Consider the following 18,503-nt stretch of genomic DNA (forward strand, 5'->3'; position numbering starts at 1 on the left):
GTATAAAAACCACTGATTATCATCACTATCGTTTTGCCAGCTGGTTGGCAAAACAGTGCTAGTAGTACCATTCCAAGTAATTGGAATTAAATAATAACCATTGACCAAGAGGAGTTGAAAGAAATGTTTTGAGTATGAAAAGAAGGGTTAAATTCTGGCTTTAGTAGGAGGGGATACAGTGGCTGTCTCCATCCTTAAATAGTTCACCCAGAAATGCAAATTCTGTCATTTATTATAATAATTACTCACCCTCATGTCGTTCCGAACCCATAAGACCCTTCGTTCATCTTCGGAATGCAAATTAAGATTTTTTTGATAAAATCCGAGAGATTTCTGACCCTGCATCGACCAGAAAGGTAATAAGGACATCATTGAAAAAGTCTGTAATAACCGTAATGTCATGAAGCTACAAGAATACTTTTTTGTGCAAAGAAAAAACAAGACTTTATTTAACAATTTCTTCTCTTCTGTGTCAGTTTACAAGAGTATCATGTGGTGCATGTGGTGCCGCTGACACAGGAGCTGGCGTTCTGATGTAGAACGTTCATCTCTCTTAGTTCATCGTCTGTATGTTTTTGCACAGAAAATGCATTCTAGTAGCTAAATTATAGCAGTCTTAATATTTTAATATAGGGCTGTCATGACTCCTGGATACCTGAGTACTTGGTTTTTAAAAATCCTTGACTGCAATTTTGCCCGTGTCGAGTAACCAAATACCGGAAGTGAGCATTCCACAGACAAGAATCTATGAAACACATTATTAGATTGTTTTCCAAGGCTGCAGGATACACTATATTGCCAAAAGTGCAATATAGTAAACTGGTTTGACTACTTTAGTCATTTCCATGAGTACAAATCTTAATGTTTAAGCATATAATGATATTCTAGGGAATTTTATGCTTCTAACTTGCTACTGTTTTGACAGGACCCTTTCCTATTCTAACATGACAGTGCCTCTGTCTATAAGACAAAGTTCTAGAAGAAATGATTGATTAGGTCAATGTGGAAGAACTTGACTGGTCTGAATAAAGCAAAGTCCTAATCCCAGCTGAACACCTCTTTTCTGACTTTAAATGCAGACAGAATTTTTTTTTTTTTTTAAATACATGAATTATGTTTCCATCTTTGTTGCCACAGTTTTGAAAGTGCCCTTTTCTGTTCTAAAGAAGGGGGTGTCCCAATACTTTTGTCCATATAGTGTATGTACAATGGATTTTGGTTTTGGAGTTTTGGCGCAAGGTCTGCATTTAAAGTCACACCAGAGGTGTTCAGCTGGGATTTATGCAGACCAGTCAAGTTCACACTGACTTAATCAATCATTTCTTTTTGAACCTTGCCTTTTACAGAGGCATGTTCCTGTTAGAATAGAAAAGGGTACCGTCCAAACTGTTGCTACAAAATTAGAAGCACACAATCCCCTAGAATATCATTGTATGCTTAAAAATTAAGATTTGTACTCATAGAAATTACTAAAGTAGTCAAACCTGTTAATTGAATAAATACTTAAATTCTATAGTGTATAATAAACCCATTTTGTAAAATCACACACTACAATTCAATTAAATATATGCAATACAGGTTTAATACATGCGTGTAGGTTGTGTATGTGCGTCTCAGAGCAGCTCCGTTCACAGTAAATGCTGCTCCACACAAACTGTTATCCTTTACATGTGTGGAAAGTCTCAAACTATAATTCTCCATATTGCTCTGAGTTGTGGTTTATTATAACGTTCATCTGGGAATGCAACGTGCCTCATTTCATCAGATTTTTAAGGTAAATCAATTACACAGGAAAATACATCAGTTTCATTCTCATTATGCTAACTGTTCCTCGCGTTTTCAAAATAAAAGCTTGTTTTGATACCCACATATTTAATAAATTACAGTGGCTATAGCATTTCTGTTGTAAAGAAATGTCAAATGTTAAAGATTAAGTGGACATTTAAATAAAAATTTGTTTAGTCAATATTAGACAAGGATTAGATCGCACTGTAAAGTGCAAAATTAATTGTCAGGCCGTTGGTTGCAGGCCCTCTGCAGTGATCTGTTATAATGCATAATGTACATTCGTTCAGTTGTTTTGAACACATCATGTATTTTAACAGTTTTGTTTAGTAAAACCATAGATTACTTGCTTTTGATACTTTATTTCTACTGATTATTTTTGCCGCATTGTTATTTTTATTACTACACATATTAATTGTAATTGATTAATCGTCAGAATAATACTTGATTACAAAAATGATCGTTAGTGAGAGCAGTATTTCTCAGAGGTCTGGTTTCATAATTCATTTGAAGTTATGGTGCTTTATATAACTATATCTAGTATGATAAGTGTTAATAATAAATCCCTATTGGCATTTGCACTTGCTACTGTATACAGGCCGCAAGGGCATCATACAGACTTCATCAAAGAATTTGCTGATTTTCAATCTGAGTTAGTGCTGACTGCAGATAAAGACTTAATTGTTGGTGATTTTAATATCCATGTAGATAATGATTAAGATGCTTTGGGACTAGCATTTTTAGACATTCCAAACTCTATTGAAGTTACACCCTCTCATTGTTATCATTCTTTAGGTTTAATATCAAAAGGATCACAAGATCAAAACCCTGTCATAGCGAGCCCAAACTCCAGACCTGAACCCCACTAAAACCTCTGGAATATGATCGAGAGGAAAATGGATGGTCACAAACCATCAAACAAAACTGAGCTGCTTTATTTATTTATTTATTTTGCACCAATAGTGGCATAAAGTCACCCAACAGCAATGTGAAAAACTGGTTGAGAGCATGCCAAGATACTAGTGATGAAAAGCTGTGATTGAGAATTCTTTGCAGTAATTATTAGCAGAAGCTAGGATGCCATCTAATGTTCAATCAAAGAAGCACACTAATGCTTTCAATATGGGTTTTTATGACGATTCATGTAGCAACTTTAGTGTTTTAACACAAATTGCGAGTCTTGTGACATGAATAGTAACAGAACTGACCGATCTTTCTGAACACTCATCTGACCAAGACCACCGTGAGCTGGACTATGGTGGATGGAGACCCATATGGAGGAGGTTCAGTTTAGACTGTGAGCTCCGCAGCAGACTTCTACCAGACACTCAAAGGGGCATTACGTCACAAAAGTGGATGCACATAATGCAAAATAAAAAATATGGTTTTTAAATCTAAAACACCAAACTCAGTATAAAATGACTCATATATAAGCACTGATATGGCAGAAATAAAAGGTGGAGTTGAATTATAGGTGAAGGCCATTGCTAATGGGTTCTCAGATGTTCCTCCCCTGCTGAAAAAAAAAAAAAAAACAGCCTAGGCTGGTTGGCTGGTCTTAGCTGGTTTAAGTTGGAAGTAGCTGGTTTTAGCTGGTCTCCCAGCCTGGCAAGGCTGGTTTTAGCTGGTGGTTTCCCAGCCTGACCAGCCTGGAAAAGTGGCCAACACCCCTCTAAAACCAGCCTGCTGACCAGCTATGACCAGCTAAAACCAGCCAACCAGCCTAGGCTGGTTTTAGCTGTTTATTTTTTCACCAGGGTCATGATATCATGCAAAATAAACTTCCTGATTGAATGGTCACAGGTAACATGTTTACAAAACATTTACATTTCCAGCACTCCTAAACACCTACAGTGTCTCATCTTTTTCCGAGCCATTCTTATAACAGTCATTGTATCCATTGTCAGACTGAGGACCTTATATTCTCCTAAATGTTTGACTAAGAGGACTGTGGCTTTATACGTAATATGTGACCCTGGACCACAAAACCAGTCTTAAGTCGCTGGGGTATATTTGTAGCAATAGCCAAAAATACATTGCATGGGTCAAAATTTTTGATTTTTCTTTTATGCCAAAAATCATTAAGAAATTAAGTAAAGTTCATGTTCCATGAAGATTTTTTGTAAAATTCCTTCTGTAAACATATCAAAATGTAACTTTTGATTTGTAATATGCATTGCTAAGAACCTAATTTGGACAACTTTAAAGGTGATTTTCTCAGTCTTTTTGATTTTTTTGCATCCTCAGATTTCTGATTTCAAATAGATGTATCTCAGCCAAATATTGTCCTATCCTAACAAACCATACATCAATAGAAAGCTTATTTATTGAGCTTTCATATGATGTATAAATCTCAGTTTTGTCAAATTTAAACTTATGACTGGTTTTGTGGTCCAGGGTCACATATAGAAATAGTGAAAGAGGTTTAGTTTCAGTCTTCGGTGTTTGTTTTTGAGGTTTGCGTGTATTCTTATAACAAATAAACACTCATGTAATTGGACAGTATGGCTGGAGCTGTGTTTTCAAGAAGGTTTAAACATTCAATAAGGCATGGAAAACAGGTAGGCCTAATGTTGTTGGTTAGCAGCTAGTATGCAATCTACCAATCTTGATCTGAAATAACAGAAAAAAATTAAGTAAAACACTTTAATAAGACTATTAGACTGTCATGAAATTGAGTTTTATGTCATACAAATGCGCGCATGTTTATTTACATCTCACGCCAACATTATCAAGCTGCAGACTCGGAGCCTGCTGCATCGACAGTCCCGCACCCAGAGTCCCGCATTCTCAGACCCCTCGTTTTTCGAGACAGCGCCTCCTGCTGTTCGGAAGATCGTATAACACCCTTATCCAAATGCCATTGAAAACATTAGAATGCAATATTACGGTCTCTTTTTATTTAAAGTTATCCAAATAAATATTTATATATACTTAAATACTTAATGCATGTGCCAAAAAAAAAAAAAAAAATCATTGTGTTCTCAAACTAACTAATTACCCAGTATTTATTTTTTGAGAGTGGGTGTAATTGAAAGGAAATTACTGATGCAACCGATACAAATACAAATTGAACTATCATCTGAAAAATATTATGTGACATTACATTGCTACAATGTTTTAGTTTGTTTTTGTACAATGTTTCAAATTCCATTTTTTTCTTTCAGCTCAACATATAATGGTCTAATTAACATTATACCATGCTAACATTACAAAACCTGTTTTTTGATATTTTGAATGTGAAGCAAAACTCAAATAATAGACAAAACACCAATAATGAACAATTCTGTACTTTATTTAACGATCACCTTAATCACTGTCATCACGCTGTAAACAGGACAAAGCAAAGAATTGTGTTAGTGACTTTATTTTCGTCTTCAATTGCATTAAAAAAAACTCCTCATTTATAAGTTGCTTTGGATAAAAGCGTCTGCTAAATGAATAAATATAAAATGTAATGTAAATGCATAAGGTAAAATAATTACTTTCTGGGAGGCAAATGTTGCTTCTTTTCTCATTCTTTTTGCAATCACCCGGTCAAATTCCTCAACTTCACTAAAATAAAAGATGAATGCCATTGTCAAAAATATTGTGTAATAATAATATTTTTTTTGCAAATGCAAATTACAATCATACCTAGGGTGATAAGTAGGGCCACGAAGGAACACCTCCTCAGCCTCCTGCCAGGATAATGCCTGCAGCTCACATAGGCCATGAATGATGGCCTGTCCATATAAATAAATACATTAATTAATTAATGTATAAAACATTTCATATATGGCAATAATAGAAACAATCCAATTGACAAACATGTGCGGGCCTACCTCAGGAAAAAGAAAACAGTAAAATTAATATTGATCCATTTTAATACTTACGTTTTAAGAACTAATTTAAGTAGTCTATATAAATTATATAAAGTAAAATAATTACTCTGGCATTAATTAATTCAATTTATAGTTTTAGGAGAAAAGTTCCGATAATTAAAAAAAGGTAAATCTGATTAAATAATTAATGATGACATTCTTTGATATTAACACACTTAATGTATTTAATTGGTCTACTTTAATGTCAACTAAATTTAACCAAATTTTTTACAATGGCTTGTCTACAAAAAGTCCAAGGTTAAAGGCTAACGTTAGCTATCATCATTACAAATATTAAATAGACTGTTCATATGTTGGTGTATCGATGAGCTATAAAGTAGTTTGATTAAAAAAGAAATCATTGAATAAAATTGACGATACTTCACGTGTTTATCCATGTGTTTATCCGATCCAATTTGAAAGGTGGCGCTGTCGCGAAAAACGAGGGGTCTGAGAATGCGGGACTCTGGGTGCGGGACTGTAGATGCAGCAGGCTCCGAGTCTGCAGCTTCATACTACTCTCTCACGCCTTCTTCGAGGTTCTGAGGGATGTTCGGTTTTTTGCTGTTTCACTTGTTAGCCACTAGAGAGTGTCCTATTACCTCATTTTTGTTATTGAGTTATCAGGTGTCAAGTAGCCTATTGGCTTCACTTGTGTGTTGTAATCCTCTTTTCAGATCACGTTGGTTGGGATGTGATTTCGGTATGCGTTCCCGCCAACTAGTAACTGTTTTTGTTAGCAGGATTAGTTGTTATTATTTATTGAAAAGTGTATTTCAGTGTTCAGTCTGAAAGTTGATGAAATATTATTTGATCGAAATTAAACATGCGGTTCCAGCTCTAAACTCTTATTCAATTAGGCTACCTACTTCCGAAGCTCTTGTGAAGTACGAGCCGTTAACGTTCTGGCAAGCTTCTCTCAATAGTTATGAATAAACGTCTTCCAATCAGTACGTCTTCCTTCAGTAATGCTCTCAGAACATTATTTATAGGCCTACATAGTTCTGAAACGTTTTACCTGAACGTATGCAAAACGTATTCAAACATGTTACTACCCAGTCAGCAAATTTCCTCTGGACATACCAACAGCTAAAGTGTGGCCCAGATAAGTTTAGGTTCCCCGGCCCAAAACTGGTCCACATCTTTTTAACCAGAACCGAACCAAAACAGTGCCATAACCCAACCTAAAATGAGCCAAATCATGAAAACAGATGTGGCTGATATATGGATCTTATGTGGCATTCTTATATGGCTGAGTTCTGTAAAGGGCAATGGCCCCTATGTGGACCACATGTGGCTGATAGATCAAAAGCCATAATTTAACCATATTTATGCCACATCTATTATTTATTTAAAATACCAATTACACAGTAAATTTTAAACACGTATTAAACACAAAATTGATTCACAGACATTTTTAATATAATACAATTTTAATAACAGAAGTACAATACAGAACATAAAATGTGGTGTAAATGTCAAATGAGTAAATAAATGTACAAAAATGGATACTTTTAGTAAGTCTCACCAGCCTTTCTTTCACAATCTGTCAGAAAAAAGGAGAGAAAAAAGATTATTAGCATATCATAATTAGTATTAGATATTATTTGAATATTAAAACAAGCCATGACATGAGAGCTCGCTGGTGGTAAAGGTAATCCTGTTTTATTAGCATTTTTCGACGGTATTCAAACTAATTGAGATTACGTGAGACGAAAGATTTGTTAGTTTTTAAATCACGTTATAACTAGTAGAAAGGAGAAAGGATGATCGCATTCATGCGCTCTCCGCTTGTAACATTACTTACAGCGGTCTGTCACGTAACATCAAAGAGCGTCAAAAAGGCATTTATCGTTTAAATTTTCTGATATAATAGACATAATTTTAAAGTTTGGACTTATCGAAAATAACAAAACCCAAATCTTATCATGATTTCTGGACAGCAGGTATGTATAGTGACGTTTTATTCACGCATATGAATTCAGCACATGATCGTGGTCAAAACGAAACTGTGTTTGTTCGGTACAAATACCTAAGCACACATTTTTTTTCTGTACGAATAAGCGTACCATTACTTCCCTAGAAAACATTTAAAACACCAAAACTGCACTTACCTGAATAAGAGTGTGTCTGGGCAAAGGCTGTTGTAGACTCATGAGCAGAGCGGGAAATAACGGACATGTATTTTCAAATTTTTAGTAATCCACCAATAGGAATACAGGAAGAATGAATGAATGGGCTGACATTTGGACTACCACAAACCAGCCACACATGACTTTAGCAGGTTATGTGTGTTTTTCCAAGTAAAAGCCAAATGTTAACCATAAGTTAACATATTTCAGGATGTGCCATAGCCTAGCCAAATATGGCTCTTGTCTGTGAACTGTCATATGGGCCATATACCTTAATACAAAAAGTCACCCAAATGAAAATTCCCTCCAATTCTAAAGCCATGGCAAAACATATATGGTACAAGTTTGGCCCATATGTGCTCAGCCATGCCATACCTAGGCCAAACGTGACAGCTTTCAGCCACATTTGGCCCAAACGTTCTTGCTATCTGGGTACCTGTTTCAGAACGTTCAAGAGTAACGTTTACATAATGTTTGCAAAACGATAAAATCGAACGGTGCGTGGATATTTGATATTTTGTCTAATATCGGCAATAACCAAGGGGAAAAAATAGAACATTTGAAAAAACTGGACGTTTTGAACATTCCGATTTACAAATAACGTTTTTAGCCTATACCTCAGTGGTAAAGTTCGAATAGTATACTGTTTCTTATACTATGTGTCAGTAAACAACAATTAAGAAATAATATTCTGTTCTTCATTTTGTCTACTGTATTTTCATAATTCTTTTGTTTTCATCGGCGTACCTATCTTATATAGTATACAGGAGGGAACATACGTTATCAGGAAACTCGATCGATATGTTTCATTGACAAAAAAAACTTTCCATAATATTTACATGAGATACGTAAGTGGAGACTTCCTCGTGTCAGAGTAGTTTAGCTCGTTCAGTCAATCAAAGCATTGCGTTCATTTTCCTTTACTTCACAACTTAGCTATTAAGAGAATGCAGTGTACATTAACAAAGGCATGTTATCTTTACGAAGAACAGTTGCAGTCAAAAGAACGCAAACAATACGAATCCTTTGTGTTGTCTATATTGTATTGTATTTAGTTAGACCTGAAATATCATGCTATGTGATCATATAAATATAATCTTCTAATACATTAAATCTTTGTGTGATTGTTAAGGAAAACTAGGCTTTGTAGATATGTAGATTAAGAACTATTTAATCCAGCTTTGGTCCTGGAGGGCCACTGTCCTGCAGCGTTTAGCTCAACCCTAAATAAAGATGCCCAGCCCTGATTTGATCAAATCAACAAACACTATAAACATTAGTTCTGCAAAAATGGCAAGAAGTAGTACAATGTATATTCTGCTTATGTATGTGAAACCCAAGTCTTTTTATGTCATGGTGTTATTTTTCTTTCAATTAGTAAGTCCAGTAATGTCTGGAAGATGCTGGTGGTAAAGTTTTCTTTTGGTTCTTCTAGAATATCTTTGCTTCAGAGAAAGCTACATGCGTCGGTGCACATAGACAAGGATTTTGCAGTTTGGGCAGCGATGCTCTACATCCTTGCAGGAATCGACACAGAACGGAATCAAACAACAAGGCCATATCCTGGGGAGAATACAGAAAAATTAATGTTTTCTTACATCAGTTTTGTATAGGCTAGTTGGTTAGTGGTTCATTCACTCAGTTCAGCCAGCAACTACATTTCCACAAAAATAATATATGTCAGTCAGATAGTCCCTTCTCTAAATAGGAGGTTCTTGCAAGGTGGACCAGATACTCAAAAGTCTATATGTGAGAATATGGTGAATACATTTCTTACCCCAAAATGCCAAGACCTCCACAGATAGCCCACACCAATAGGCCATTGATATATGTTGTCTCTGTGACCACTTGCAGTTGGCAATGAGGACATTTCATCTGCCCTGGGACATCAGTCAGACGTGCTGGCACAACTACCACTGTAGCTACATGAAGAAATACATATAATAATAATCATAAACCTCCAATGTAGTAATCTGTACAGATGCATCATGCATATCCTGAAAGCTTATAGTGTATAAACCCAGAGTCTCATTAAACTAGTGCTTTTCTACTCACTAGGTGCAGTAGATTGGACCGTCACAGTGGACGACGTGACCATGGGCTGTGGCTGATAAACTGTCACTGGAGCTGGAAGAGAAAAAGAGCTCATGATGAAAACCTACAGAACCAATCTATTCTTTTACAAACTTGAAAAACTTTCACACTTGGGATGAAGAAAATCTCAGCCTGTAAGCTTTTTTTTTTTTTTTTTTATGTTATAGTGTTATACTGAAGTGTATAAACAGAGAGCCTTATAACACAAGATATCAACACTCACCCATGCCAGGCATAGATGAAGACTGGACTGTCTGAGTTATGGTGGATGAAGACATGACTGGGCCATGTCCAATCGGTGCTGGGTAAACTGTAACCATTGGAGACAGGAAACAGAAAACCGTGAATAGTGACAGAACATGAGGTTTGTCAGTCAGAACTGAAAAGACCTCTTCTCCAAGGTTAATATTAAATTGAAAATAAAATGGAAGCCAATTTCCACCAAAAAAGAAAAAAAAAAAAATCATTGGTAAATCCAAAAAGTCACAATTATAAGATAAAAAGTATATTTAGAATTTTTGTTATAATTTGTCAATTTCAACTTTTTCATCTCATCGTTATGACTGTCAGTGTTGATTTTTTCCCCTCATAATTAGGACTTGTGGCATAATGTTGACTTTTAAATATCATAATTCTGACTTAATTTAGATTTTTGTGTCATAATTTGTTTCATAATTTTGACTTTTTATCTTATAATTATGACTGTCACTTTTTTTCCCTCATAATTATGACTTACTGTGTTCATTTAGACTTTGATCTCACAATTATGACTTAATTTAGATTTTTATGTCATAGTGACTTTCTATCTCATTATTATGACTGTAAATGTTGACTTTTTATTTCATAATTATGACTTTTTAATTTTATAACTATGACTTATGCCAGTAGTCATAATTTAGATTTACTTAATATAATTTCATACATTTGATTTTTATCTCATAAATATGCATTTGTGTGTAATAATGTCAACTTTTATCTCATAATCATGACCTTTGTTTATTTTGGCTTGACTTTTTAATTCAAAATCATGATATTTTGTCACAAGTTTTTTTTTCTTAAACCCCTTTAGAAGTCCATGCTTTGTGTCATGACACTTCTCAGACTGACTCTTTAGTTTGAATTACTTATGATGTAGAATCTGCTAAATGGAAATATGTAAGTTTTGTAAGTCCTAGAACTATAACAAATATATCATGGCATGTCAGTGCAAAGTTTTTTTCTATTTGTTTAGGAAGTAGAGGCACCATTTTGGAATGCTGTAGGACTTCATTACAGTACCATTGCGGCACATTGAACCAGTTGAGGTTTTCCTTCTAAACTACAGTCTCATAGCACACAGTAAACATGAGTTCTCACCAATGCCAGGTGACTGGACTGTTTGGGTTACACTGGATGCCATGACTGTCTGTGCAGGTGGTGGACTGTATACAGTGGCCACTGGAACTGTAAAAAAAAAAAAAAAAGGTCATTATTGAAGCACTATAGTTACCAATGACTGATAATCTCTGAATTGAGAATAGGGGGTCTGCTGACCTTGTTGGGTTTGATATGCAACCTGTGGTGTCTGGTAGGAAATGTGGGGTTGGACCAATGGTGGTCCAGGATATGGAGGAGGAGGCAGTCCTTTTTCCATGATCAGCAATCTGTGAATGAGAAAAACCTAAGTGTGACAGTTCTACATAATGCAAAGCAACAATAAAATTAACTGAAATAATAGACTGCTGCCTTTGTCTCAAATCTGGAACGTCATTTTAATGAAGGGTTTGGACTGTGCATATTTTTGTAGAGCCATCAATCCTTTCTCTCAGCAATGAGTCACATGGCATTTCTAGGTGACTGGCTCCAAAATATGTTTGCATCAAGTGGGTTACGTACTTCTACGCAAATCAGGTGAGCTACTGAGGTGAACAGGAATGCCGACAGAAAAATTTAGCCATGCATTATGTGGTAATCAAATCAGTCATGTCCTTAGTAGCACTTGTTCTTTTACAGATAATTTGGAGAAATGTGGTTTTTAGTCGGCATAAGTCCCAATACTTTCTGTCCTTTTTTTTTGAAAATAATTACTTTTGTTTGATCATTTGAAATCTATCATAATTAAATGTTTTACGGCAAAGTGTGCTCGTGAGTCTCTCTTTCAAACACGGCTTGATATTTTGTAGGTAATGTAATGACTTTGCTATTCACTTTTAAAGTGCGACATAAGTGTCCAGTGTTCATATCTGTCATACCGTATAAACATGTGATCTGATCTCCTGAAAGCAGAGTGCCGAAACATCTAGTTTGACGACATTTTATCCGTCAGCGATTCATGTTGTGACAGGTGAGTCAGCGAAATGTATCTAAACCATAATATACCTGAAGAAAACAATATACTTACAAACCAATGTATACTTGAGTAAACCGATTTATCTCAACCAATACATAGTTGAGGAAACCATTGCATTATTGAGAAGCCCAATGTTTACTTGAACGAACCAACGTATACAGGAGCAAACCCATGTGCATGTGATCAGACCGATGTATCTAAACCAATACATGTCTGGTTATACCAATGTATTATGAACAAATGCGTTTGTGATTAAACCATGCATTCAACCAGTGAACCAATCCATATTCACACAATACACATGATTTTTTTCCTGAACGGCTTGCCATATTATATGTCCAGCGAGTGGCGCTAAAGGCGAGTTCAGTTTCCTCTGAAACATATAAACGTGACTGTGCGAACATTTTATACCTTGGTTCATATCGCGGCGGTTACAAATTTAAATGCCCGAGTGGCGCGATAAAGGTTAACGCCCTTTACATTCTTTTTTAAGTTTTGCTAAAATGTAGGTAGATGCATGTCCTCCAATGAGCCTTTAATCTCAAATTTTCACATAACAATTAATTGTATCTCCTGCTGAATAAATAGTTTCCAGTACAAACACCATTACAAACATTACAAACCATCAACTGTTTACCATTAAAATGGTTTCCCGTAGTGTGTTTTCAGATGTATTCAATTTAGTGGTTTTAACAAGCCAGCAATAGAAGGTGACAGTTTCCATTACACATTTTTGACTATGAAAGCACATAATCCAAAGTAAATGATATGATCCCCTTCTTTTTCAGTTTTAAACAGCAAACATATTTTAATATAACACATACCTGTGTGTTCCTGCAATTGGTGGAAAGCTGTGGAAATTCCAATGCTCTTCACTCAGAGAGCTGAAGTATAAGCACTGAAATGGCAGGGATAATAGGTGGAGCCAAATTTAGGCTATTGGTAAGAAGGCTGATGCTAATGAATTTTCAGAACTTCCTCATGCAAAAGAGATTGAGGGGACATGACTGTTGACCTTCATGTTCTCTCAAATGCTAACAAGAGGAATGTAGGTGCATGTTTGTGTTGAATTAAAAGAGGTCCAGTTTCAGTCTTTAATTTGCATGATGTTTGTTTAGAGGTTTGCGTGTATCGTGGAAACAAATAAACACTTCTCTAACTGGGCAGCAAGGCTTGAGAATGAAACTTGATACATCACTAATGGATGCGGAGACCACAACGTAATTGTTTGTGTGGGTTTTTATATTTTTTGTATTCTGCTGTTCTACACATGTTGTGATGTGAACTGAACATTTCGGTCTGGTATAATGATGCTTCTATAAAAAGAGAGTATAATAGTCCTTTTGTACTTGAAATACAATGATAGCAAAGGTTTAGCAACCACTGAGATGTTCCTCCAGGCAGTGAGGACAGGTGATGTTGCTGGATTAAAGCTAGTATGCCATCTAATGTTTAAACTAGGAAACGCATGAATAAAAATAGAAATCGCAGGTCTTTGCTTCTTAAAACCTGTTTCTCAGCTTTGATCTGTGTGCAAAGACAAATAATGTGATCAAATAATGCACTGATCTTTATATCACCAGTAGTTTTGTAGAAAAAAAAAGAAAAAAGCTAGGATGACTTTTAGAGTAAAATAATTATTTATTAAGATAAACCTTTGCTTTTACATAAAAAAAAAAAAAAAAATATATATATATATGTATGCTTCATATCAACACCAAAAAGCTAAATCAGCATTGCACTCTCATATGTCCATGTTAGATATGTATGTCTGTCCAAGAAAGGCTAGAACACAATTCTGTCAAATTCTCCTGTAATGTTATTACTGAATGCGTTTGTACAGGAAGATGACAATCTTGCATTTTGGACAGCTATGCTCTACGTCTTTGCAGGAATCCAGAAAGAACGGGATCAAACAACATGGCCAGATCCTGGACAGAAAAAAACAAAAACAAAAAACAAAATGCAAAACCCTCAGATTTGACAATGATGCTGTGCAAATGACAAGTAAGTCCTTTTATTTCTTACATTAGAATGCCAAGAAATCCACAGATGGCCCAGGTAAGCAGGCCATTGACGTGTCTGGTCTCAGTGACAACCTGCTGTTGGCAGTGAGGACATTTCATCTGTCCCGGGACATCGGCTAGACCTGGTTGCACCATCACCACCTGCGTGACTGAACAGAGAAAACCAAAACATTGTTTTAAATAATATAATTTTTTTCTTTGCATGTGTATTTGAGTGTTTAAAAAAGCAGCTTAACATTCTTTCAGTTGGCATTAAATGTTCCATGACAGTATTCTATGCGTAAAAGTTTCCAATAATGGCTGTTCTAAGGCATTACTGCCATAGAGAACAAAAACCTTTCAGAACCTTTATTTACAAGTTTGTAATGAGTGGATTTAGTTATCAGTTACTAGTGTATTTGGTTACAACCCATTACATATTATTACGTATGCTGACCTGCAACAGGTGCGGATGCAGACTGGACCCCTGGAGCTACAACGGCTGAAGTCATTGGAATGGGCTGAGGTGAATAAACTCCAGCTACCAGGCCTGAGATCATGATGAAAACCTCATGATAAAAACTGACACAACCAGTTCAGCTTATTTCTCTCAGACACAAGACAAGGGTCAACTCACCTGGTTGAGGTTGGTATGCAACTGGTTGTACTTGGTTGGGCATGTTGGTTTGGTTCAGCGGAGGACCAGGATATGCAGGGGGATTGGATTCTTTCTCCATTTTTAAAGATCTGTGAGGCGAGAAAGAGCAGAAAATAAACATCCCATCACTTAAACTCTCTACTTTAAAAATCCTCGTTTTATTGGCATTTTCCATTTCTTCACAGCTGGGCCTGTCCAGGAGGACTGCCACACCCTCATTTTAAACCACGTTTTTAAACAAATGAGAAGGACAATTCTGAATAAGTGCTGAAGTCAATTTATCATGGAAGTAATTATATTTATCTTTCCAGCCCGCACTCGTGCCTTTATCATACACACAGAAATACTTAATTGTTTCTTTTTATTACGACTCAACAATAGAATGTAAACCAAAAAGGCTGGTTACGCTGCCCATTGATTGTAGACAGAGGGACCAACACAAAGACGGAAAAACTTTCATCCTTAAACCTCAGAGAAACTTTTGTTCTAAAAACCAAAAGTCTACTGTCAACCAAAGTATGGTAATCCTAATACCGTATTTGTCCATTTGAAAAACACAACAATACATACCTGGTTACTCGAGAGCAGTGGAAAATCTTCTCTGGAAAGTCTCTGGTCGAGTGCAGAGAGAGAATGACAAAAGTCACTGTTATAATAGCAAGCAATAGATAGAGAGAGCGAAAGAGAAAGAGAGGGAGAGAGATAGAGGAAGGGAGGGGTATGTATGCAGTGTATGTATGTACAGGTCCTTCTCAAAAAATTAGCATATTGTGATAAAGTTCATTATTTTCTGTAATGTACTGATAAACATTAGACTTTCATATATTTTAGATTCATTACACACAATGAAGTAGTTCAAGCCTTTTATTGTTTTAATATTGATGATTTTGGCACACAGCTCATGAAAACCCAAAATTCCTATCTCAAAAAATTAGCATATCATGAAAAGGTTCTCTAAACGAGCTATTAACCTAATCATCTGAATCAACTAATTAACTCTAAACACCTGCAAAAGATTCCTGAGGCTTTTAAAAACTCCCAGCCTGGTTCATTACTCAAAACCGCAATCATGGGTAAGACTGCCGACCTGACTGCTGTCCAGAAGGCCATCATTGACACCCTCAAGCAAGAGGGCAAGACACAGAAAAAAATTTCTGAATGAATAATCTGTTCCCAGAGTGCTGTATCAAGGCACCTCAGTGGGAAGTCTGTGGGAAGGAAAAAGTGTGGCAGAAAACGCTGCACAACGAGAAGAGGTGACCGGACCCTGAGGAAGATTGTGGAGAAGGACCGATTCCAGACCTTGGGGGACCTGCGGAAGCAGTGGACTGAGTCTGGAGTAGAAACATCTAGAGCCACCGTGTACAGGCGTGTGCAGGAAACGGGCTACAGGTGCCGCATTCCCCAGGTCAAGCCACTTTTGAACCAGAAACAGCAGCAGAAGCGCCTGACCTGGACTACAGAGAGGCAGCACTGGACTGTTGCTCAGTGGTCCAAAGTACTTTTTTTGGATGAAAGCAAATTTTGCTTGTCATTCGGAAATCAAGGTGCCAGAGTCTGGAGGAAGACTGGGGAGAAGGAAATGCCAAAATGCCTGAAGTCCAGTGTCAAGTAGCCACAGTCAGTGATGGTCTGGGGTGCCATGTCAGCTGCTGGTGTTGGTCCACTGTGTTTTATCAAGGGCAGGGTCAATGCAGCTAGCTATCAGGAGATTTTGGAGCAATTCATGCTTCCATCTGCTGAAAAGCTTTATGGAGATGAAGATTTCATTTTTCAGCACGACCTGGCACCTGCTCACAGTGCCAAAACCACTGGTAAATGGTTTACTGACCATGGTATTACTGTGCTCAATTGGCCTGCCAACTCTTCTGACCTGAACCCCATAGAGAATCTGTGGGATATTGGGAAGAGAAAGTTGAGAGACGCAAGACCCAACACTCTGGATGAGCTTAAGGCTGCTATCGAAGCATCCTGGGCCTCCATAACACCTCAGCAGTGCCACAGGCTGATTGCCTCCATGCCACGCCGCATTGAAGCAGTCATTTCTGCAAAAGGATTCCCGACCAAGTATTGAGTGCATAACTGAACATAATTATTTGAAGGTTGACTTTTTTTGTATTAAAAACACTTTTCTTTTATTGGTCGGATGAAATATGCTAATTTTTTGAGATAGGAATTTTGGGTTTTCATGAGCTGTATGCCAAAATCATCAATATTAAAACAATAAAAGGCTTGAACTACTTCAGTTGTGTGTAATGAATCTAAAATATATGAAAGTCTAATGTTTATCAGTACATTACAGAAAATAATGGACTTTATCACAATATGCTAATTTTTTGAGAAGGACCTGTATGTATGTATCTAGTAACAAGAAAATAACAAATTCTATTACCTACACATTAAGTGAATTTGAATGCTTGTCTCATTTGGTATCCCTGCAGTAGCTTAAATTTGTTTAAAGCAACGCTTTTCTCTCTGTCTTTTCATAGGCATTAAAAGATTCAGACCTGTCGCTAGCCAATTGTAAACGTGTTACAGTTTTTCTTGATTGCTTTGACCTGGTTAAAGAAATTAGTTACCACTCAGTTTTCATCATCACCATCTCAGCAGAGCAGAAAACACGTCTTGCAAATGTGTTAACCCTTTCTCATTGGATTGACACATTTACCTACCCCACTATTCCTAACTATTAGAAACTACCTAGATCACTATGAAATCACTAAGGCACATGTTTGACACTCTTTCACACAGATATTCAATAAGCAATCAGTCTGCAGGCCTTACAAATAAAGGTGCCACATCTGTGTTGTTCTTTGTCAGCATGGATGGAGGACGTCTAAGGCAGATGAGAGTGAGAGTAAGAGGTAGAGGGGTCAGAGGAAGAGGAGGTGGAGGTGTAGTTGGAAGGGCTTCAGTTATTGATCACATTATTACAGATTTTCTTGATTGCTTTGATGCAGTCGTCAGCTGAAACGCCACATTTTCAGAACAGTTAGCACACAGGCCTAAACAGTGGCACTCATGGTTGAAATGACATGTTTTGTTTGCAAAAGGCTCTAAACGCGCCAAAACATTTAAAATATGCAACAAAAGCAAATTTTACTTTCAAACAACACAACTTGCAAACAAGTAAATGAGCTCTTCATCAAAGCAATCAAGAAAAACTGTAAACTGAACTTGTATTAAACAGAGATTTGATCATTTGAATCATTACAATATATAAATTACATTAGATTAGCCAGTCTGTTTATTTATGACAAGTTACACCAAAGACAATAGGCCTAATAATGCTGCCGGAGAAATGGGTAGGTCTGGGTCATGATGCGGAAAAAAACTGACACAAATCCCGCCATTTATCTCTAGAAAACTTCAAACAACCTTTTGTACGGAAAGCGTATCTTATGGATAATGTAGATGAAGTTTAATGTAGGTTAACTGTTTCCACACAACAGCCGTTTATTCAGCGCACTGCTGCATGTTATCTATTGAAAGTTAGGACACCCTATTGAATTTCATGGTTTTCTGTATCAGGACATAATAAAAAATTATCTGTTCCTTGGCTGGTTTTAAAATTTAGAAAACAAAACCTCAGATGAACAACAACACATGACAAATTGCACCGTGTCATTATTTATT

At 36.4% G+C, this 18,503-nt stretch overlaps 2 protein-coding genes across 2 annotated transcripts; both read right to left on the reverse strand.

The window, feature by feature from the left end:
* Positions 1–8,835: 8,835 nt before the first annotated feature.
* On the reverse strand, positions 8,836–11,507 carry LOC141336815 (lipopolysaccharide-induced tumor necrosis factor-alpha factor homolog). Its single transcript, XM_073842542.1, has 6 exons — positions 11,408–11,507; positions 11,231–11,317; positions 10,098–10,184; positions 9,836–9,907; positions 9,558–9,702; positions 8,836–9,343 (listed from the first exon to the last, which is right to left on the reverse strand). Exons 1-6 carry the CDS (start codon positions 11,505–11,507, stop codon positions 9,238–9,240), a joined length of 597 nt encoding a protein of 198 aa, XP_073698643.1. The 3' UTR covers positions 8,836–9,237.
* Positions 11,508–14,025: 2,518 nt separating this feature from the next.
* On the reverse strand, positions 14,026–14,946 carry LOC141336816 (lipopolysaccharide-induced tumor necrosis factor-alpha factor homolog). The gene is made up of 4 exons (XM_073842543.1): positions 14,847–14,946; positions 14,667–14,759; positions 14,232–14,379; positions 14,026–14,134 (listed from the first exon to the last, which is right to left on the reverse strand). The coding sequence occupies exons 1-4, from the start codon at positions 14,944–14,946 to the stop codon at positions 14,026–14,028; spliced, it is 450 nt and encodes a 149-aa protein (XP_073698644.1).
* Positions 14,947–18,503: the final 3,557 nt, after the last annotated feature.

This window comes from Garra rufa, chromosome 6, assembly GCF_049309525.1.
Source record: "Garra rufa chromosome 6, GarRuf1.0, whole genome shotgun sequence".
NCBI classification, from domain to species: Eukaryota; Metazoa; Chordata; class Actinopteri; order Cypriniformes; family Cyprinidae; genus Garra; species Garra rufa.